The sequence below is a fragment of the Fundulus heteroclitus genome, chromosome 10 (genome assembly GCF_011125445.2).
Source record: "Fundulus heteroclitus isolate FHET01 chromosome 10, MU-UCD_Fhet_4.1, whole genome shotgun sequence".
Taxonomy (NCBI): Eukaryota; Metazoa; Chordata; class Actinopteri; order Cyprinodontiformes; family Fundulidae; genus Fundulus; species Fundulus heteroclitus.
In genome coordinates, this window is record NC_046370.1 from 18,316,774 (window position 1) to 18,340,643 (window position 23,870).

At 38.9% G+C, this 23,870-nt stretch overlaps 1 protein-coding gene across 1 annotated transcript in view; it reads left to right on the top strand.

Moving 5' to 3' along the window:
* The window catches only part of tbkbp1 (TBK1 binding protein 1), a 91,956-nt gene that overhangs the window by 23,276 nt on the left and 44,810 nt on the right, over positions 1-23,870 (top strand). Inside the window, exon 3 of the mRNA XM_036142167.1 lies at positions 18,751-19,012. Coding sequence (XP_035998060.1) covers positions 18,767-19,012 — 246 coding nt within the window. The 5' untranslated portion in view covers positions 18,751-18,766. The remainder of the gene's footprint in view (positions 1-18,750; positions 19,013-23,870) is intronic.

Below are 23,870 nucleotides of genomic sequence, written 5' to 3' on the forward strand. Positions count from 1 at the left end.
GGGCCACTCGGTGCGGCATATAAAGCTAGATTGGACAAAATTGGCACCACGTCTGTTAAGCAGCCAACTGCAGGCTTGTCATTTGAGCAAATAGCTTGTTTTAAAAGGATAGAGTAGCACAGTGCCAGCTGTCTCCCATCTGTTGCTGGTAACTGCTGGTCAGCTGGCTGAACAAAGGCTATCACAGTTATCCCGTGCAGATAGCCAGAGATGTGAGCAGAAAAGTTAACCTGTTATTGTCAGCTTGCTATAAGCCTATTTGTGTCATTCAATAAAAAGCGTCATGTCAAAAGGTGGAACATGCTGTACAATTAGCCTTTTGAAATGACTAAATTCTGTGGGTATTTATTCTATATTTCTAAGTGTATGTGTCAAAACAGAAATAAATGTTTCACAAAGCATTTTTATAGTTGTAAATATCCAAGTTTTTGCTTTTTTTAAATAAAATATTTCACTGTTAAATCCAAAATTGTTTGCTTACATTTTACATAAAATGTTATATTAAAAATATAATTTTGTTCTTGTTTTTAATTCATTTAAAATATGCCATACCAAAAAAATAGTTAGCTTTTTCTCATTGATTTATGAAAATAGCTTACGGCAATCAAATGCTCCTCATAAACCCTGACCCCCTTTTTGCATGTGCCCCCTGTTATTTTGGCCATTCATCTTTTGTGCAGATCTACAAAATGTTGAGATTGGTAGACCCTTTTGGCCATCACCCTAATCTGTAGCTCCTTTCACAAATTTTCTTTTAGATTTTAATCGGCACTCTGGCTGGGCCAATCTGAAACGTTAATGATACCACCAGTCAGATGAAACATAAATTATAAGATTACATCTGAGCCTGCCAGGGGTAAAAAATCACGATGGTCTAAAGTGAATCTTCCTGTGTAAATGCAATGAAATCGTGGGACTTCAGATTAACATAATGTGAGAATCTCATACCTTCCCATAGTTTCTAATAACATTTTAATAATGTCCTGCAGGATACCATTTATGCCACCTAGAGTACACCCAGTTTGTACACAGATGTTTTTTTTAGTAATGAACCACCTCCACACATCATGTGTATCTGTTTCATAAATGTGAATGTGTGGAGGGTATAAATACAACAATGTTTTTTTTGTGAGAATCATCTGACTATGGGTCAGTTTGGTCATTGCCATTTGTATGCTTCTTGTCAAAAAAATTAAACAGACGTTTGGCTCACAAACTGGGAAACTATCTGAAAGTGCAGATGTTTTCACTCTCCTTTTAAGTTGATACCCTTAAATAATATCCAGCGCAAACAATTACCGCTTGTATGCAAAATAAACTTAGTATGGATAAAGGCACAGAGCAGACCAGTGAGGGAGAAGGTTGTGGAGGAGTTCAAAGCAGGGTTCGGATATAAAACAATACCCCAGGCTTTTAACGTCCGAGAGCACTGTCCCATCCATCATCTGAAAATGTCCATAGTGTGACACAACTGGGAGAGCATTTATCAGAGAGGCAGCAAAGAGGCCGATACTAACTCTGGAGGAGCTGCAAAAATCCACAGCTCAAGGTTGAGAATATGTATGCCAGGACAAATATTATGTTCCCCAATTATGCCTTTTATAGGAGAGGAGCAAGGAGAAAGCCATTGTTGAAAAAAATATTAAGTCCTGTCTGATGTCTGTTACAAGTCAAGTTGGTGACTTGTAAATTATTAAAAATTGTTTGTGTACATGCAAACACTATATGTGGAGGAAAAGTACCACTGGACCCTGAACACAACTTCCTCCTTGATGAAACATGAGCGCCTTTCACAACATTTAAAGGCATGATTTAAAGATCCCCCCTCTGTCTACGTGTGTGTTTTGTTGTGGTAGTGATGAGGTGGTCACAGCCATGTATCAGCTGACTGCTGTGAGTGTAAACTGGCATTGTGGCTCGAGTTTCTAACATAGCAATTACAGATGGTCTGTGCAGCCAGCTGCCGGGGGGATCCAAAGCAGAAGCACACAGAGAGGGACGATGTGAGGTGCATATTTGAAGCACTTGATTTCTTGCAAGAAACAGAAGTTTGCAGAGACAGAACAGATCACTGAACTTCCCCCTTGGGTCGTTATTTCAGTAGTGGTGCGCTTTTAAAAGTAAACCAAAACTGATTTGGTGCCACGAGCTACTGATGTGTATAACCCCTTAAAGAAGGGGTATTCTCCTGAAAGAAGTGACTTCTGCTGCTATTGCCACCTGAATATATGTCAATACATATGTATAGTCACCGTGGATGTACATAAGACATCCTCTGCCTTATTTCTATTTTGTATTTTTATTCTTATTTTTCTTATTTACTTTATTTTTGATCCACTGTATATATGAGAACACACTGTGTGAAACTGATGCAACTTTTCCTGCTTTTGGCACCTTCTTCTGATTATTGACTACTGAGCCGATGTGTCAAGTGAATTTCTCCAATGTGAGATCAATAAAGCCTATCTTATCTTATCTTATCTTATCTTATCTTATCTTATCTTATCTTATCTTATCTTATCCAGACCTAAGTCCAACAGAGATTCTGCGATGATTTGTATTAACTCCATTAGTTTACATTAAAGTAATTATGCCTGATCATGCACTAATTAGAACTGTGAGTAAGGAGAACAGTTTAGTTGAACTGTAAGCCCTGCCAGCAACTGTTTTTTTTTTTTTTTTTTCCCAGTGAGAATCCTCCGTCTCTCCCTCCCGGTCTCCAAGTCAGCACGCACGAGACTAAACACGCGACTCTAGCACACACACAATCCTCCAGAGGAAACAAGGCTTCATCGAGTGACTTTTCTTTGTTTTCTTCGACGTCTTGTGTAAATGGCATCCTCTTATGTAAATGGTCGACATACGTCCGTGATCATACCCGGACCGTGCTCTAACACACCAAATCCGATTATTTTCTTCCCTTAAAGGTGCATTGTGCAAGTTTTAACGTTAAGTGTTCTTTCCCATACATGCCCTTACAATTGGCAGACGTGTAAAATAAGTTATCCTCTATTTACCGCAGTTGCCTCTAGACGTCGGATTAGTCATTTTATGAGAGAGGGATAGAGGCTGAATCTTCTGGTTGTGCGCATTGGTGTGATGCACTGCATTCTCGTTCACCCAGCTACTTATAATTTAAAAAAGTCAGAGGCATGATTACAAGATTCCAGCACTGGGCTCTTTGGTGCCCACCCCACGAAAAATATTATAATAAATGTTATTATTTAGAAATTAGAAGAACGCATTTTTTTTTTATTATTTCAGTGTTTTATTATTTAAATGTTGATATCAATGTAAATAATAGTGTTAGATGGGCAGATAATATCACATCATATCGATCTGAAATCGTAGAAGACTTTGTTGTATTAACAAAAATCCTATCGTCATCTAAACCAATTGATATAACATCATATTGTGACAAACCGGTGATTTACACCTCAACTCCTCACATGTCATCATTAGAAAAATGTGTCACCACTAAGGTGTTTATCTGTATTTTGCCTATGAATATTTATGTTTGCTCTAAGTATCTAAATAAATGGACGCATCTAATCCACACAGTGAAAAATGCTCCAGTAATCTACTTTATCCCATGATCAATTGAACCAAAGATTACTTTGAACAGCTAGAATAATGCAAGCATTTGATGAACAAACTATTGACACATGCTCCGCCCCCTCGTTTGCCATTGGCAGAGAAAAGTCATCCCGGGTTTTCCCCAGCTCGCTGCTTATTCCTGCTATAAAAAGCCTGGACACGCTTGACTGCGCAGTCGATTAATCATTTGTTATGAAATTACGTATTTTAACTCACAATACATTGTGTAAAAAAACAAAAACAAAAAATTTCTTAGCCAGACAAAAAAATAAATTCACGTCTTGTTCTTTTAATGCTTGAGACTGTTAAACCATACAATGTAAAAAGTTCAATAAGCGAAATAAGTATTTTTAAGACACTTACTGCTTGTTTTCCTCTCTGTTTTGTCAGCTTCCTTCACTCATCTATTTGAACATTTTCATCAGTTTGTGATTTAGAAACAGGCATACCCGTTTAAAACCAAGGAACCAGTGGAGTTTACCTTAAATAATCTGTCAGCAGTCCTACAAATCCAGCCCCTAACCGCACAGTGAACATCCATGCCTGCGCCATAATTCAGATGGAGTTATGTATCAGTTCCTTCGCTTCCCTTAGAGTCAAACACAAATCTGTTAGTCTTCAAAAAAAAATAATGTTGTAGCGCAGTTTGTTCACCTTGGAGCGCCCAGTTTCGCTTATCTTCTGTTTGATGCCGTTCCCAGGTGGAGCCTACATCGTTTTCAGATCAGCTTAAGATGCAGAAGCAACAAAGGAACGTGATAAGATGAAGTTGGAACAGTCGAGTCTTCTTCAGACCCTCACTGGGCTCATTTGCATTTATTTTTCACCAAATCATTTGGTCCATTGGTAGAATAGTCAAAATATTTATAAGAGTAGCCTAAATGATCTCTTTATGACTTCACTGCCTCCGCTGCTCGGCTGCATTTCCTCTTCATTGTACTGTGCATCTCATCTGTGTGCAGCAGCCATCTTTCCCTCCAGCCTCCTGGCGAGCCAAGTGTGCAATGAGAGAAAGCATCGCACTGTCTTCCTTTTTGCTCCTTTTTTTTGCCAGCGGAGACCAAATTACAGGCTTTGTTTCAGCAGGAAACACAGAAGGGCTCGTGAGTCATCCGACTTCGACTAACCCTGTCAGCAAAGAATGAATACAATGAATTTTTGCTCCAGATGTGTTCAGGACTGTGTGTGTGTCCATTTTTGAACTGGTAAAAGAAGGTGGCTTATTAATTGTTGCCAATGCTTTTATTCATTTTTTTTTTTCCTGGGCTGCAGCCTAACTCAGCTTTATCACATTTTTAAGAGAAAGGGCATCCAAGTATTGGGTCTAGCACTAATCGGGAGATTAATGCCTCTTGTGGGTAAAGTTCTTTTTCATAGTGAAGATAGAGTTTTTCCCCTTCAGCGAAGAGAGAGAGAGCAGGAGGGGGGGATGCGATGAACTTGGCTGGTGAAAACCAAGATGGATGAATGTCAGGAAGAACGATGGGGATGGAAGACAGGATGATGGTTGGAGGGTGGAGGAGTTGACGTTTAACTTCAACTTCAGCAAAAAAGAAAGATGAGGGGAGCTTCAGCGAGGGAGGGGAAAGAGAAATGGAAAAAAACAGACGTCTGGGTTGAGGGGGAAAAAAAATATAACAACACAACTCATTGTCTCCCTCCTGCCCCTGCCATCAATCTCCCAAATGGCAGCTGCCCCTCTCTCTCTCTCTCTCTCTAACTCACGCACGCACATGCATGGAAGTTTATGGCCGCCTGCGTGCACAGCTGATTCCCCTGGTGATGAATCATGGAGCAGGATGGCACAGCACAGCGCGGCATTTGTTAGAGGTGGTGTTTTTGTGCTGCGCTGACAGGCTGCATAAGCACTTTTTGCTGTGTGTTCCCCTGTGGGTTTGTGTGGGTGTGTATTGTGGCAGCTGGGACCCAGGCTGTTTTGTATGTGTTTTAGCGTACACTACATTTTGGTCTCCAAAGGAGAGTTTGTGCTTTCAAGTGGGGTTTTGTGGAGCTGCTGTGAGCAGCGAGTATCTTACTTAAAGTGGACAGCAGTCTGACGACCTCATTTTGGAGAATATATATATATATATATATATATATATATATATATATATATATATATATATATATCAAATCAGCTTAACGTCAAATAAACATCAACGTCAAATAAACGCAAGCATATCGAGTTAGCAAGCATTTCAGTTTAAAGTTCTTCCAGCATGGAATATGACAGAAACAAGTTAGTTGGAACCACTGCCAAGTTAAACTTTGGTATTGAACATAAAATGGTAATGCTGCTCCCTGCTGTTACCTCAGAAATTGCCTGTTTTTGGTAGTTTTTTTCCCCATAAAGAGAATTCCCTGTCAGTGGCAATAAGCTTTAATTTATTATTATTGCTATTTTTTGTTTTACATGTTTAAGTTGAGCTTTACACTAAATATGTGTTACTGATAAGTGCTACAAATGTTACAACACTTTTGTTCATATGGCAGCAGAACATTAAAATAAAAGTGCTCTTTACACTACTTTTGAATTCATTCTTGGAGTTTGTAAATACAATGCGATTAATCGCGATTAATCGCGATTAATCAGTGCGATTAATCGCGATTAAATATTTTAATCGTTGCCCAGCCCTAATATATATATATATATATATATATATATATATATATATATATATATATATGTGTGTGTATGTATACATTATTATTATTATTTATTTATTTATTTTTATTTTGCACATAATATTTTGCATATTGCCCAAAAACTTAGACGTTACCTCTTTTGACCAGCGTGCTTTCTTCCATGTGTGTGCTGTGTCCATTCAGGGCTTTGGATGAACTGCAAAAAAAACTTCCAATAAACTTTAGCTTTCTTTCTGTAACTCTCCTAAAAATGGGCAGATTTGTGAGGTGCAAGAGAAATAGATGTCCTGTAAAGATTCTCCACCAGAGCAGAGAATTTCTGCAGCTCCTCCAGAGCGATTGTGGGTCGCTTGGCTGCTTCTCTGATTAAGGCTTTCCTTGTTGTCTTGGGTTTGCAGTGGTGTCATGCTCTTTCCTTTTCCAAATGATGTACTGATGATGGACTGAGAAAAAGACAAGTATAAATTTCTAAAAGATTGTATGAGCGCTGTTAATGGAGCTGATGAATTGCAGCCTGATTTTCAGTTGTGGTACCTGGCTTAGTTTATTTTGTATGAACAGAACTGAACTCTTTTAAGAACCATCTTGGAATTAGGTTCACGCGGCTCAATGGACTGGTTCAGTGACAAAAAATACAGCCGGGACAGGAAATAAATGGATATAAGGAAATAAAATAATTCATATTTAAAGTACTCTTGTGTCGTACAGACATTTACATTTCTTTTATGCATAACACCTGATGGTCATGAGAGGTTTTCGTAACTATCTGTAGGAGTCCAGAACTGCAACTGTAAGAGCAAAGGCATTTTTAGGGTATTTGGAGAAGAAAGTTGAGATAAGTGTGGGTGAGAAGACAGATTTTAGGCGCCGTGCTCACTACTCTGACAGATTAAATTTGATCACTTTTAGTAATTGCTTGCATTCCTTTTTGTGTCTGAAACAGTCTGGTATTCCGTTGTCTGTGCCCAACGATGCCTGTGCGTCTTTATTGCGCTTGCTGTTTGAGTCTGCATGCCATCTACCTCCCCTTCGGCGTGTTAAGTGGGTTAAATCCATTCCATTGTTTACCATTTGTCTGAGGTCAGACAGCTATCAGAGAGGCTCATCCACTGTTTTATTCCAAGGAGCCTTGAAACACAGCCCACTGCTACTTATTCAGCTCTGTTATTTAGAATACTGTAACAGCTGGAGGCTACTTAGACGAGTGAGAGCATCTCTATCCATCTAACAACAAGCCTTCTTATGGGCAGTCATGGGCGGATGTTCAAAACAAGAAGAAGGCGGCAAAAAATCTTTAGTGTCCCTGTTATAAAGCAAGAAGACATAATTTGGTCCAACCTGTCTGTTAAGCAGGCATTAAAGGGCAATCAGCTTGTAATCGATGAAGCAACAGCGTAATTTATTTTTGAAAGACGGAAAAAAAATTATATTCAAGTGGGTTTTGGAAATCGGCTGCGGAATTCCCATAGGTGTGTCTCTATTTAGACAACATAAATTGATAATTGCATATTTGTATGCATGTTGTGCTCTAACGTGGTAAGTTTATTATAAAATAAATCATGGTTAACATTATGCTTTGTTGGCATCACGTTTTACGCACCATTGTGGGCTGATGATGATGTGCTTTCACTCTCATCAGCTGGACTCTCTCCTTCAAGTCTATATTTTGTGTTTTGACTGATGACCCTGATGAGGAAACCTGTTAGGCGTCGTGTTAAGTGCAAAGCCTCAGCCAGGCCCACATGAGGTTTATTAATTAAGCAACTCATATGAAGATTTAAAAAAAAAAAGAATTCTCTTATGCAGATCTGAGAAGATTTGTGTTTTCGGTGTTTGTCAGCTTACTAAAACAAGGTCTAAAATACCAAATATTGCATTAGCTCCACTGCTTTCATGCTGTTTTGTTTTTTTATCTGGCTGTATGTCTTTTGCTTTGATGAGACTTTTAATATAAGTCTCTTAGGCAGCTTTGAAATGAACACCTAAATAAATAACATCAATAGGGCCAAAAGTAGCACAATTCAATCCATAAATAGTACATCACATAAGTATCTATACAAATTATACACGATGTTGAAAATGTTATATAACCCTGAATAATCAATGTAAAGTATTTGTTGGCATTAACACTTGTTAATGCCAACAAATACCCAGAGTTCCGGACAAAAGACTTACATCTCATCCTGAGAGATAAATCGTCAAAACAACAATGGAAAATTGATTTTATTGTTTTAAGCCTTACTTACAGTCAGCAGAAATATGTCCGTAACAATAAAATTTGACTTAAAACCTAAATGTGCCAGGGGTATGAATCACTTTGGGTTTAACTATAAGTATGCATGGATGTTCCAAGAAGGAGTTGCCAAAACAATACTTTATTTTACCACTCTTCTTTAGACTAAAAGCATGTCCCATCCTGATATTATCAGTTCCCCCCTACAAAGCCACCTCCTTTAAATATTTGTGATTTTTGGGATAGGGACTCCTGCTTTGATGGATAAGTGAGGGTGATCTTATACTTGCAAAATCTTTGTTGGTAGTTAAAATCAATGCCTCAATCAAAGAACCGACAGCATTTTCTGTTTTGGGCCTCGAAGAACACTAAAAAATGGTTGTATTTAAAGCCTGATTGGTGCTTTTCTAGCTTCTATTGTTTTTGCTGAAAGTTTATGAGATGTTTATATTCTTTTTTTTTTTTTTATTGGATTGGAGCTTTTCTGACTGTTGAAAACCTTGTTTGGATAAAGAGAAACCCTTTGCAACCAAAATCTCTAATTACAGTTGTTGTGTCCAGACAATATCCAGAGATAAATTGAATATGTAGTGATAACAGAAGGGAGACAAACCCTCTCCTGATGAATGAAAGTGAATTTTGTGAATGCCATCATCTCCTTCTGTTGTCTCATTTGTTTAAAGCGTTTAGTCCCAATGTGGTTCAGTGATCAGCTTATTCAGCCAGTGATTTGATATGTGTTGTCTTCTTGTATTAAAGTAATTTTGTCGCTTGGTACTTGATACCATCTCCATATGTGTATGTGGTTGCTTTTTTCTGTTTGAGGAGACAAAGAAAAAAAATCGAGCATATAATGTGCTGCTATAAGACTGGATTTTGTGCATTAAAAAGTCAACTGAAGAACAGTTGATAAAGCATCTTCTATAAGGGGAATTGCAACCATTTCCCCCGCCCTCCACTTTTCACATGCTAAAGCAGGTGGTGCTCTTCCATTTATATCCTCTTTCTCCTTTGATGCCATACGTTCTCTCCGTCTGGCATTGTCCAGCTCCTCTCAGTGTCATCCCGTGATCCCCACAGCAGGCCGGACATTTGGCACCTCTGACTCGGACAGTATGTCTGTGAATAGTGAGACCAGGGCAAAGAGGTGGCGTTCCCTTTCTGATCTGCCAAATGCTCCCATAACTCCTAGTTTCAGCCCAGAGCACCTGCTTTCCCCTGGCTTTCACGGCAAACGAGGCCGAAGCCGGCCAGCGCAGCACACACCAGGAGCCAATTAACCTGCCAGCAGGTATGATGGGACTCCTCAGGTTTCTGTGTTTGTGGGCCCAGGCATGAGATTCTGCACGTCAAGGACCAGATTAGTACAAGGACAAAAAAGCAGCATTGCAGGGCTGTGTCTCTCCGCGTGTTTTACTGTTGTCTAAAAAGGATTGTGACGCCCCTTTTTGCAATATCCTGCATCTGCATGTCGTCCTGACCTCATTGAAGCCAGAATATTGGCCACGTCATAGTTCTTACACCCGAATTTCACTGGCCTCCCCTCTTCTTACATTGTGTGACACTAATGGGAAAACTAAGCCCATTTAAGGCAATATCTCAAATAATATTTCGGAGTGCAAAAATATTTACACAGCTATGTCAGAGCTGCCATTAAATGTGTGTAAATACAAAAAATATAGATCCTAATAGATCGTATTCCCTTCAGTTGAACAATTGCACAAAACACTTGTTAGATTTGGTTTGGTAAAAATGTTGTAAACCATGAACTATTTTCATTTCACTCCAAAAAAAATGAGTACTCCACATCACTCCAGACTTTTTGAATTGAGAAAGCTTCCTGGAGAGGAAGCGAAACGTCTTCAACTACGGAAAACAAGTCCAGTTGCTTTGTTTTTTACTTTTTTTTGGAATGACCATGACCTGGATGACTGACAATCTTCACCAGCATATTTTCATTCCTCCTCACTATTTTGGTATCCTTTGTTTTGTTGGGGTTTATCGCATGATCCAATTAAATGTGTTGAGGTATAATGTAACTGTAATAAACAAAATACTATGATGCACTGCACAACGACTGCTTATAAAACCTTCCTTGCCCTTAGTCTGTTACACAGACTAAGGGCAAGGAAGCTTGGTAACAATTTAATTTAGTGCTGAGGCATGCTGGAGGAAAATGTCAGACTCGGTCTGTCTATCCTAGATTCTCACTAAAGTGACCATGGGAGATCTGTTTGAAACCAAAGACTTGCTTTTGATGAGTGCATTAACTGCTCAGTGTTACCTACGCAGTTCACGGCTCCTTTGACTTTCCATTTACACAAAACACAGCAGCAGTCGGAGGCCCTTTCAATACTGTAGACAATATCACAGAAGGAGGAGAGGGGCGGTCTCCAAGGAGAAGGGTAGAAAGGAAGGACGAGGAGGGAGCAGGCAGAGCGGCAAACTCAGGGAAAGAGAAAAAGTGTATGCTGTGTGGGCTCGAGGTAAAAACAATCACAAAGAATGGCAATTTCACCCTCTGTCTGTTCTGTTAACAATTAATCCGCCACAACTGGCGTGTCAGTATCACAGAGGGTGGCCCTCTGCGTTTTCTGATTTAAACTACAAGGGGAAGTTTTGACTCTGAATCTAAAGGTAGGGGGTAACGGCTATATGCAGACAGGAAGTTAAGCTGCGTGAATGTGTGTGAACTGCCTTGTGTTGGGTAAACTATATATGTTAATTTAGAGAAGCACAAGCATGAATATCCCTTTGTCCTTGTCCTTTGTTAGGCAAATGTAGCCGCAGTTACCAGCCTACACAGCATTATCTTTACCGATGGATGTTAGCTAAAGGGAACCAGATGTGTTCATTTTGATGCAAATTATAAGGCCCTCAAATTCAACTTCTGCTCTTCAGCTGATTAGAATTTAAGTTTAAATTTAGCGAAATTGTCAATTTTTTAACAAATTGTATTGGGTTAATTTTTCTTGGGCCTTTTTTTGAGTGAAAATTCACACCCCTTTAACTTTTACAATGCAATCCCCTAATTAGTAAACACAACCCTCCTGTGTGTAATTTAATCTCTTTATGAATCCAGCCTTTCTGTGAAGACCTTAGAAAATTGTTGGAGAACAGGAACAAACAGTACCATGATGACGAAGGAACACTGAAAACAGGTCAGGAACAAAGTTGTGGAGAAGTTTAAAGCATTTTGAATTGCCTTGTTACTGAAAAGCACTTTACAAATAAACTTGCCTTAAAGCAGGGTTAGGTTATAAAACATCTCTCACAGAACACTGTTAAATCCCAGAGAAAAAAAGCTTGTCTGTTCAGATCCAAACTAAACTGTGAAACGCTATGCTTGGAGGAAAACTAACAATGCAAATCACCGTCAACCACATACTCAACTTGGAAGGTATGGTGGCAGCATCATTTCTGAGAGATCTGGGTAGCAGATAGAGGAAAACTGGTTAGAGTTGGTAAGAATACGGAAGGAGATAATTAAAAGAGGTTCACCTTCCAGAAGATTAACAAACCTAAACACACAGCCAGAGCGACAATGTTGACCCTTGACTAAGGTTGGGCTATTTTGCTAAAAAAAGGGGCAAAATGCCACTTTCTAGATGCACAAATCAAGTTGACCTAACCTAAAAGACTTAGCTATAATTGTAGCAAAAGGTGGTTATGCTAAATATTGACTTTTGAACATATGCATATTCCATTTTTAAGATCTTTATCAGTAACACATTTAGGAAACAGTGAAAGTTAATAAATTGCTTCTGAAAAAAACATAAGGGGATTTGCAGAACACATGTCATGGTAGGGCAGTGGGTAGCGCTGTTGCCATGCAGCAAGAAGGTCCTGGGTTCAAGTCCTACTCTTGCCCTGGGTCTTTCTCCATGGAATTTGCATGTTCTCCCTGTGCATACGTGGGTTATCTCCCTCTCTTCCTCCCACAGTCCGAAAACATGACTCTAAATTCTCCTTAGGTGTGAGTGTGTGCATGAATGGTTGTTTGTCCTGTTTGTCTCTGTGTTGCCCTGCGATAGACAGGCAACCTGTCCAGGATACCATTGACAGCTGGAGAAAGTGGATAAGTGTATTAGAAGATGGATGGATGTTACAGTAGTTTCTGCTTGCGATGTTTCATGCATTGATTGCATGTCATTTTGATCTGATCTACAGTATAATAAAAGGCATATGTTAGCTGTCTTGGCATTTTTTCACCAAAAAAGGAGCTTTTGTTAAACATTTTTCTTTGTTTTTTTTTCCCCCTCTCTTTACTTCTATTTAGTAAGATATTAGGTTGTGTCTGAAACTTCTAAGATTTTTTTTATTTTTTGTTAATCTGACCCAACAACATGTTCTTCTACAAAAATGGTAAATAAAAAAACAAGATAATGTGTGATGGACGGAATAAATGACATCAGGTTTTCAATTGGGACTTTTCATGCGAGTATCAAACGGGTAATAAAAAAATTAAAATGAAGTTTATTTCTGGCATAGATCTCCTTTCCTGCTAATGTAAAACTATGTTTTATGTATCAATGTCTTATCATACTCATGCTCACGGAATGCTTGGTTCCCACAGCAATTCTGCAGACTTTAATTGAATAAAGTCAGCAATTTGGACCTTATCCAAGTCCTGATATTTACACAGACACATTGCATTACCAGGGTCTTGATTATAAAACAGATTTATGATCAAATTTCCTGATTATACTCAAATTTCTTCAGGATTATGTGAAACAACATCACAGAGCAGATGGAATTTGTTGAGGTTGATTTGATATTTATAAGGTTCACCAATCATAAACAGCATTCTTAGAAATTTTCAGTGTAAGTTTGTGTGGCACAGACACATAGATACAATGATGCTTTTTTTCATTTCATGTAAGCAGGCTGTTGTTTATTCTGCACAGATATCCATGCATGCTTAGTACTTTTCAAAATGACCCTACTCAGTTAATATTTCTTTCATTTTGCTATTTTAAATAAATGCACAGTGTAATTTTCCTTTTTTTGTCTGCCCTTGCATACAGTCTTGTTTTTTATATTTTTACCCTTGTGTGAATCCACATGCTTCTGTTGGCCTTTCACTTTGCTGCTGGTACACCTGAATTTCCCACCTGAGGGATGATAAAGGATTTTTGCATCATATTCAGAACTTGGCTGCAGTCAAAATACGGTGCAATGGCTGTAGTGTATGGGACATTTTAATTTTGGTGTCAAAATAAATCTGGGACATCTTGGCTAATCAAGACAGTTGGCAACCCTACTTGTAACTCTGACACTGTTTGTATCGCTGCAGTAGCACGACCAGATCCATTAATAGGTCTTGTTGGGTGGGAACAATAAGTAGGAAAAACAAGCCAAAAAAAAAGCAACTTCCTGTTCCAAAACAAGCCCAAAAACATTGCAACGCATGAAAGTTGCAAGCAACTTTAGAAAAAAAATAGATAGATAGATAGATAGATAGATAGATAGATAGATAGATAGATAGATAGATAGATAGATAGATAGATAGATAGATAGATAGATAGATAGATAGATAGATAGATAGATAGATAGATAGATAGATAGATAGATAGATAGATAGATAGATAGATAGATAGATGGATGGTATATAAAGTTAATAAACTATATATATATAATAAGCGTATTAGCCAGTGGGGGACTTATACTAGAACCGGAGCTATGACGATGCTCAGAGTTCTGCTGAAATTCCCTTCTTTCTCCAAACGGATTCAGTAGGAGCAGTCCCAGATTGATAATGTGTAGAACTAGAGTGCTACAGATTATCAATCCGGCTGGCCAGTTTAAGTGGCCGTCATACACCTGTAGAACATGTCCTGCATGCGCCAGTGTGTGGTGGCATTGAACCTCTGTCTCCAGCCACTATCCACACCTCGTGAATCTCCTTGAAGCTCTTGAAAGATTTCTTCGAAATCCTCTCCAGACTACAGTTATCGGTGTTCGTTGTGCAGCTTTCTTCTACCAAAATCTTCCCTTACTTTCAACTTTCTATGAAAATATTTGGATGCAGCACTCTTTAGTAATGTCTTTTTGTAGTTTATCCATCTGGTGAAAGACTGTCTGCTGGACAACTGTCAAGTTAGCAGTCATCCAAAGATTGCGTAGGCTCTGATAAAACCAAAGAGCTATACAAATTTATTTTATTTTTTTTAGGTTTCATGCATTGTCCAAATGTTCCAAAAAAACTGCATTTTATGTTTTCATCAGCTGTAAACCATGATCCTCAAAGTGAACAGAAATTATACATTGACAAATCACTCATATCTTTTATAAGGTTCATTCAAGCTAAATGACAAAATACAACTTTTAAATAATTTTCTGATTTAATAAGATTGAGATGGGCGTGCATGGAGTGGCCGGGGCTCAGTAGCAACAGCAGCTGTCTAGTAATTGTAAAGTTGCAAGTTTGATTCCAGCTTCCCTGCAGCACAAGTTAAAGTGTCCTTGAGCAAGGTAATGGGTGAAACGAGTAAACACGACTTGAATAAAAATCATCTTAAAGGTTCTGATTGACTGGAAAACCATTGTGTAAGCTCAGTCTATTTACATGTTATTATTGTGATTCAGTTTGTGAAGGAAAATTAAAAAGGAGTATGTATAGGAGTTGCATAAGAAGACCAGAACATGGAGTATGGGCTGTAACGTGTAGACAAACCTAAACGGTAATGAATAGAGCAACGGAAGGATACAGCACTGAACAAAGAGAACTAGTGATCTTAAATACGGAGGAAGGAGTGAGAAAATGACAGAGAAACCAGATGAGCAATCAGAGGAGAAGTGGAACAGGTATGGCAGAAGGAGAGCAGGGAAGCTGAGGGACACAGACTACTTAACAAAAGAAGCTGACGGGGGAAAAAAAAACTGTTGCTACATTTATATAGCCCGCATATGCACAAAATAGGGCCTGAAACTTGTGTACGTCACTTTCCACGAAAAAGTTGGAATCTAATAAAAATAAATAAAATTAACAGGAAAATATGTGGTCCTCTGACCCATGCGTACGCTCATTTTGGCAACGGAGGAAATTGACGACGCAGATGGTGAAGTGGTTGAATTCCTCTCAGACGTTCAACTTCACCGCATTTCAGATTTTAATCTTAAATACACTTTATCACAAGCATTCACAACACCAGTTTTATTCATGCTTATGCTGGAGAACCATAACTATACAGAAGGACCTTTCAAATAAAATTCAATCTTAAATAAAAGTCTGCCCAACATTTTATCAGGGTTTTCTCATCACATTCCTCCCACCAGGGAGACAAGCACTACAGATTAACGGGTAGTTGTGACAAGGTGTGAGGCAATTACTTTAATTGCTGTAAACTGTCAAATACAGTTTGTGCGTAATGCTGCGCGGTGGATGCGTTGATACTGCTGGAAGACCTTGTAAATGGGAGAATTAGGAAGAAATGCGGTTTCGGGGATCAAAGATATCCTGGCCAGTGATGATGACAGGCTAATGTGCCGCTTTAGACTCCAAGCATTGCATTCTGCTATAACCTAGTGGAATAGTGTCAAGAAGATGAGACCCAACTATGCAGATGATCTGAAGGCCGCAGGCTGACTGCCCCGATGCACTGATCTAGTAATTCATGCAATGGGAGGCCCAACCAAGTATTAAGTGCTTAGAAAGTAACATATTTTTCAGTTGCCTGACATTTCTGCTTAAAATATCCTTTTTCTTTGATCATATGTAAACAACGTTTTTTGATGCACTGAATTTTGAGTTTCCGTTATATTTTAGCCATAATCATTCTTATTACATGAAATAAAGTTTTGACATATTTCACTCTATGCGTAATGAAGATATATGATTTATGTTTCAGTTCTTTTTAAGAAATATTTTGAACTTTATCACAATGTTCTAAATTCCTTTTAGATGTAGCTGTATTTTCCCACTTTTGACACACGTGTCTGTGGGTTCTTTCGCCAAACAGGCCTTTTTGCTTGAACATATATTCCAGCCAGCTCTTATTGTTGTATTTGGGCTTTGTGTGCACAGCCGTGAGTTTGTGTGTGCGTGCCTGAGCGGGTGGGAGTGCTGTTGGATCATCCTCCTAAACTGACGCGAAAGAGAGATGTGGATTGGCCGAGGCTTTATTCCCCTCACTCTTAGAAATGTAAGAAAAATAGCATAGTGGAGGAAGGGAGTAGATGAAAATAGCTCAGTAGGCAACCGCTGACTCACAAGGCAGAGCTGGGAGTCAGGATGACATCTATTCCAATATACATCAAAAATCATCTTGTGTAACTACCTCTGTGTCCTTAAACTGACACATCTCAGTGCCCCTTGCCACATCCTGTATGAATTTTGGGCACATTTCATATCTATGGTCGTTTTACAACAGGGAGGTGATATCACAGGTGCCATTTGTTACTTTTGAAAGCATTGCTGAGAGTCTTTGGGGCATGAGGGCTGGTTAGCTGTGATGTAGCAGGATCGGCTAACTACCTGGCTCATTCATCATGCCACTCAGAGTAGGCTGTCAAAGCTCATGTTTTTTTAAGTACTGTGAAATGGAACGAGAGCATGGACTCAACTCATATTTTAATCAGTCTGATTAAAATATCAGATTCTGTTCAGGCACTAGTGAGCCTACCTATGCAGCCAAAATTGAAAAAGAAAGTATATGTTAGTATTGCTACCAGGCACGAAAAGCATTTTAAATGGGAAATGTTTTCATTCACTTCTGTATCTGGCATATATTAAACATTATTGATATTCCAATATTTTTTTATAGAAAATCAAATGTTAAAGATGCCATCACACCCACATTGGGCTGGCGGTGCTTCAAGTAAGATATTGATAAACTGCTGGCACCACGGCTGCTATGTGCATCCCATCCCACTACTGCTTTGGCTGCAATCAAAAGGATCTCAGCAGTCTGCCGCAATGATCAATTCACGCTAGCCGCCCCTAAAGCCCACTTCATACCTACTGGTCAACCATAGAGTTCGTCATCTGGACCTGCCCATGTGTAAGGAGTCTCTGTGGATAAAGCGTACCAACGGGGACAATAATAATCTCAAGGGCACCGAACACAGCAGATGAAAAATACAACGCTCGGATCATGATGACAAGAAGAAAAATAGGTTATTTCAAAAATGTACAGTGCAGAGAAATCTGCTGTTTTCCTAGAGTGGAGAATGTAGCATAAAAGCATAAATAGGGGTGCATGATTGTCTATTAGGTCAACACTTCACTTGTGCCTTCAGCTTCAGCCTTATTTTGGAGAAAGCAACAGTATCAGCGTTATCATCAGCTTGTCAGATGAGTCTGAAGGTGAAGTTTTTTTGTGTTTTTTTTTTAACAATAGCTGCAAACCAACAAGCGTGCAATAATTTCAAACTTTTGCACAGCCCTCTGTGCAAATACACTGCTCCAAAAAATAAAGGCACACTTTTAAAAAAAAAAAAATCAGATCTCAATTAGAAAAGAAATAATGCTGGATATCCATAATGATCTGGACATATAGCATAGAATAACAGTAGATATCATCTGTAGCGTGATTATCAGCTAATCGCCATTTATCTCCACTGTGCTCACAATTAACGGCCCAGCTCGGGCTAAATAGGGAGAGTGGTGTTCTGGCAACCTGTAGGTTGCAATGAGCTATACATTCATACCTTCTAAGAGGCTTGTTTATCAGATTAAAAGTACATTTTGAAACAAAAAAAAACAACAACTTATAAACCAGCATTAAACATAGTTTTCATTAAGTCCCCAGTTCTGCATGAAAACTCTTTCTTTTTTTATTGGTCTGATGCAATATTCTAATTCTTAATGCTGTGTTTTTATTAGTTGGAGGTGGATCGACAGAAATAAAGGCTATAAAACATCATCAATCTGTGTTATAATCTAAATAATGTGTTTCACGAAGTGAACCGAGTTACTGAAATAACTGAACTTTTCAATATTATTCTAATTTACTGAATATGACTGTATATTGAGTGACTTTTGCAATGTAGTTATCTACCATCTACAAAACTAGTACCGTAAATATAACCTAAACATTATCTTCTGTATTTTTTTTATATTAGCATTTTTAGATTTTATAAACTAAGCTCCAAAATTCAAATGGTTTAGTTTTTTTTTTTTTTTTTTTTTTTTGCAAGCAGCTGATTGGTGCTTTCAGAATATGCAGCCTGGCGGCACTATAAAATTCTGGTATTTTTGGAGGGTGCACTCCAAAGAATGGAAAAGATTTGGTGCTTAAATAATTCATGTCCCAATATTGGTTTGCTTTCAGGTTGAGGCCCGGAGCGATGCAGTCTCTTTTCGGTGGAGGGGAGCTGGGGCTGCTGGGCGGAGGAGGCAGCGACGCAGGAGGCCTGAAGGAGGACGGCTGCGGCAGCATGGCGTGGAGGACCTCGCCCCTTCCGACCGACGACGTGTACTCTGCTTCCCACTTCACCCTCATCTCCGCCTACCAGGAAATCAAAACGAGACTGTCCAGCCTGGAGCGAGAGAACACCAGCATAAAAAGGAAGCTGAAGATCTATGAGATCAAGGTGAAAACATGCTCAGGTCCAACAGTTGGCTCATTAAAAAAAAAAAAAAAACAACAACAACCAAGATAGCTGTTTTTGCCCTTGTTGGTGTCAGAAAGAAGAACCTCTGATTTGTGCTGTTGTAATTTATTGGAAGGGGTAGAGAGCCACTGAGATGTTTTCTGTTTTTATTAAGGTGGTGAGAGTTTCAAAAAGGAAAAAAAATATTTTTTGAAGGTCATTTCATTCTAGATGAAGAAAACACACAAATGCCATTCAATTAGATTTGAAAATGCGGATAACAAAAGGTTAATGTGCAAAATGATTGTTTTGTAGTTTTATCTAGTTTATCATACATCATAGCATTAACAGTCCAAGCTTGTTTGCAACGTCTTTCCCCTGATTTGACTGATCAGTGGTACACAAGACATAATAAGAAGTTTGAAATTCAGACACAAAGTGAAAGAAAACTAACGCCTCATAAGGTTGTGCAATGCCGAATAAATTAGATAGCAGAACTGCAATATTAGCATAAAAGTGGAAGAAGTGGTGAGCCTTCATGACTAATGTTGTTTTCAAAACACTCTCTGTAAAACATTTTCAGAGTTCAGTCTGCACTCTGGTAGTAGGAAATCTTCACAGAAATTGATCATACAGAGAAAGCTGCTTCCCCCATTGAGGATTTATGTAATTAACAAATTACAACTCCAAACTACAAACTGCAGCCCTGAGAGCACCTGAGGATACTGACGACAAAAGTTCTGAAAGTTTAGGATTAGATAATGCCATCCATCCATCCATCCATCCATCCATCCATCCATCCATCCATCCATCCATCCATCCATCCATCCCTACTGTTTGTTACTTGCCAAGTGCAATTTTAAAACAGTGTCTCCTTGATAAGAATCAGTTTTTTTGACCATTTTTCATACTTATTCTGGTGTTTTGTAATAAAACTTTTTCCAAAAATTAAAAAAAAACTATTTCCGCATTACTTTTATACTATCGATTCCCTTTACTGTACAAAATGAAAAAAAAAAAAAAAAAAAAACATCTTCCTAAGCGTTAGGAATCACATCAGCTGGATTTTGCAGCGGGAAACAAAAAATGAATCCTGGATTTCTCAGGTAGATAAAAAAAAAAAATTACAAATAAATAAATAATGTGGCAGATGGCGACCTAAAGGACAGAAACGAGTCGGATTGGCGTGTTTGCATTTGCGACAACTTCTACTCCAAATGGCCAACATCTGCACCTGCTCCAGCAGAATCAACACCTGCCTCTCTGGGAGCGGTCCCTGAGCAAACGGCCACCTGTGAGTGAGTCAACAGCAGTTTGGCAGCCTGAAGCCTGCAGAAACAGCTGCTCGCTGGAGGCGTCCAGGGGTTCTGACTCTCTCCTCCTTGAACTTCATTTGCACATATTTGACATTCTACAATAACAAAGCAATCTTTTTTTTTTATTTCAATCGCATTGATCTCTTTGGTTTTCTGAGAAGCAAACATGAGGCGTTTGATTCCTACTCTGTATACAGTAGATTACATTGACAACCTTAAAGTGAAAAATAGGAAACAGAATCTAAGAGGAAAATGTCTGGTGTTCCTGTATAATTCCTAGAAAAAGCAGAACACCAAAGACTAATGATTAGTGAAATATCTAAGCGTGTACTTCTTTTTTTCCTTCTAATCCTCCTTTGTTCCTAATTTCAACAATTTATCTCTCCCCCTCGCTGTTCACATCATTATGTTCCTATATTCCCTCGTGCTTCATCCTTTTTAGTGTCTTGCAGCACTTTCCTCCTCCGTTGTGGCCCCTTTTTTCAACTGCTTTTCCCGTTTTTCCTTGTTTTCTGTCCTCCCACGTCATTACTTTATGCTCATTCCTTCACACTGGCGCGGTTCAGTCTGCATGCCAATTCAGCCATCACTAGAAGGATTTCTGCCTCACCTGCTGCGTAATCTAACCACCGAGTCTCATCTCCACCAGCAAGCATGCCGGTCAGACAGCAGTCTGAGCCGAGGAGCTCTGCCGATAATTGAATAAATAAATATCAATTGCTTGTTAACACAAGCAGCAAATCCCGCAATGAGATGGTAGCAACCCAGGGCAGTTGGTAAGGAAAATACATTTACAAATAGCACCTTTGATAGGTGAAAAACCTCATAGAACTTCACAAACGCTCAAAAATACAGAGGAAGATATAAAAAAGACAAATACAAAACATTTTGTGATAAAACAAAGTAAACAAGTTATAAAATTGAGTATTATTTAAAAGCATGTCGAAAACAAAAAAGTCTAGCTCTGCAAAATATTTGACGCAATCAAGCATTGACAACCTGTTCCATACTGGCTTTAAGAGATCTGTTTTTTTTTTTAAATAAAGCACCACTAACTTTATCTGATCAGAGGATCGCAGACTACAACAAGGACTACGAGGCTCTGAGAGGTCACAACATAAAAGGAATTTAAAAGTGAGGAGCACTACTTTAAAAGGATTCTTAAATGTACACATAGACCTAAAATTAGTCATACCCTGGCAGAATCTGTGGAAGGAGCTAAAGATTAGGGTGACCGAAATTACCAGGAGGAGTGAATGCTACAAGTCAGAGTCGATGCAATCTGCTTGGTTTCCTTAAGAAGAAAACTTTTTAAACAGTCGGTCTGCATGATTTGAATTAATTGACTCTGTAAATGACATGTGTTGTGAATTGGCAACCTGAATTAAAATTGAATTGAAGAATTCAGGCCTTCCCGAGTGGAAACATGCAAAAAGTTGCTGAGCAGTTACAAAACGGGTTTGAGTGATAATAGCAATACAGATTTAATTTATTATTAATATTTTCAACATATACTTGGTTAAATGTAGATTGAAAAAGATAATTTTCTTAAAAACTAATAATCCTTTTACATTGTTTTGTTGTCGTTTAGAGAGATGCATCTTGTTTTCTGTCAGAAACAAACCTGTTGGTTGAATAAAAGTACATTTTAAATCTATATTTGCTGGGGGTATGAATAATTCTGGACTTAGCATGGGCAGCCTCTGCAAAAACACCATTGCTGGGTTGTCTTTTTTTAGTCTTAGTCTAAAGCCTTGTTGCTGTATTGGAATGACTGTGGAACAACAAACTTTCCTATTTTATTATGCAAACTTGCTGTTCCAGTAGTTCATGCATGAAGAGACAGAGTTCCATGCTCGAAGGTGTTCCTTAGTTTGAAAAAAAACAACAACAGTTTTTGCTTCTTTTTCTATGGTGGGTTGTTTTGGTGAGATTCAGGAAAAAAAAAAAAAACAGGGCAATAAAAAGGGCAACCTTGGTACCGAGTCTGACTTTTTCACATGGATTATAAGCCCTGCCTAAACAAGGTGGCGCTACAGTTTACAGTCAGTTTACAGAAGAAGTGAGAGATCTGTTGCCACGTTGACTTTTACACGTCAAAGCTCTAGTTATCTTGATCCTAAAACGACTTTTTACCTCAAAGTGATTGACTGAAGTAGGAATGGGTTACTGGACCATGACCTGAGCTGACCTTGACTGCGCTCACCAGTAGACGGATTGGCAGTGTCTGCACCTCGTGCATTAGCCTGCCTACCTGCAAGGTGCTTTGTAACCCACCTCCACACCAGCTCCTAGTATCAGACTGTCTGGATTAATCCGTGTTGTGCTTGGCGTGTTGTCACTAATGCTTCAGTCTTCTGCGCTCCAAACTTAGCGGCAGACTTTGCTGAAGGCTTTACTTTTCCAAACAGAACAGAAAAGAGGTCCCAAAATATACAGCCCTGCTGCCAAATATTAATTACCAGGAACTGTTGCTATATTTAATAATGGGTTTAAATAACTTAATACCCTAAGTGAAACCGAACGAGCACAGTTATTAAAATGGTAAGATTCTCAGGCTCAGATGTACCTAAATGTGAGGTTTTGGCTCCATCGTTTCTTTTCCCGACGCTCCAGATGGTTTGTTACATAAAATCATCTGGGAAGTCATTGTTGGGAAGGATTTTTAAACAAGGCAGGCTCTTTCAAAAGGGACTTGGCAGTAGATTGAGGGAACATAACAGCTCAACAGAGTGGAGCCAGTTGGTGTGATCAAGACAGTCAGGAAAAGAAGAAATACTCTTACAAAAGACATTAATAGTCAGTAATAATGATTGTACTTGAAGTCATCATTAGAAATTTGCCTTTTGCCCCCTTTTCGGGAGAAAGAGCCCCACTATCTAATATTTCTGGCATAAAATGGATAGATGGATGGATTAACCTAAATCTTTATGCATCCTGCCTGTATCCTGTAGAAACTATGTTCTTCCTTACAGCTCATGTTTAAACATAATTCCAGATTACACAAAGAGAATATTTTCCGCCAACATGCCCGGCCTCAACCAACCCCGTTAGAAAAGAAGCTCCAGAGCGCAGCTGCTGCTGTGATGGACGGGAACCCTTCTTGCCGCTTTGAACATGGGCTGAAGAGAAGCTGCTCTCCAGTTCAGAGTTCTTGAATCTCAGCGCTGTCAGGAATCTCTGGCCCTCGGGGAGGGAGGGTGGGGTGGGCGACTGCACATGTTTACCCCATTTACGGTTAAACCGAGCACAGAGAGATGCTCTTCTAAATGGAAAAGGGTTGTTTTCTCCCCAAATAGACATTGCATCAGCGAGGCAACGACTTCACAGAGAAAATGAAAAGCCCTTATGGTAGGCACTCTAAATGGAAATGTGTTCATTTAGGTTGAACGCCACTGAGTTATATAACCAGCGTGCCTGGAACACAACTCTCTGCTAACAACCGGAGTTTGGTTTTGTAACCGTAAAAACCTTTAAAGGTTAGATCTAAAATTACATTTAATCTGCTTCAGCCCTCAACTGATAGTCGACAATTTAACTTT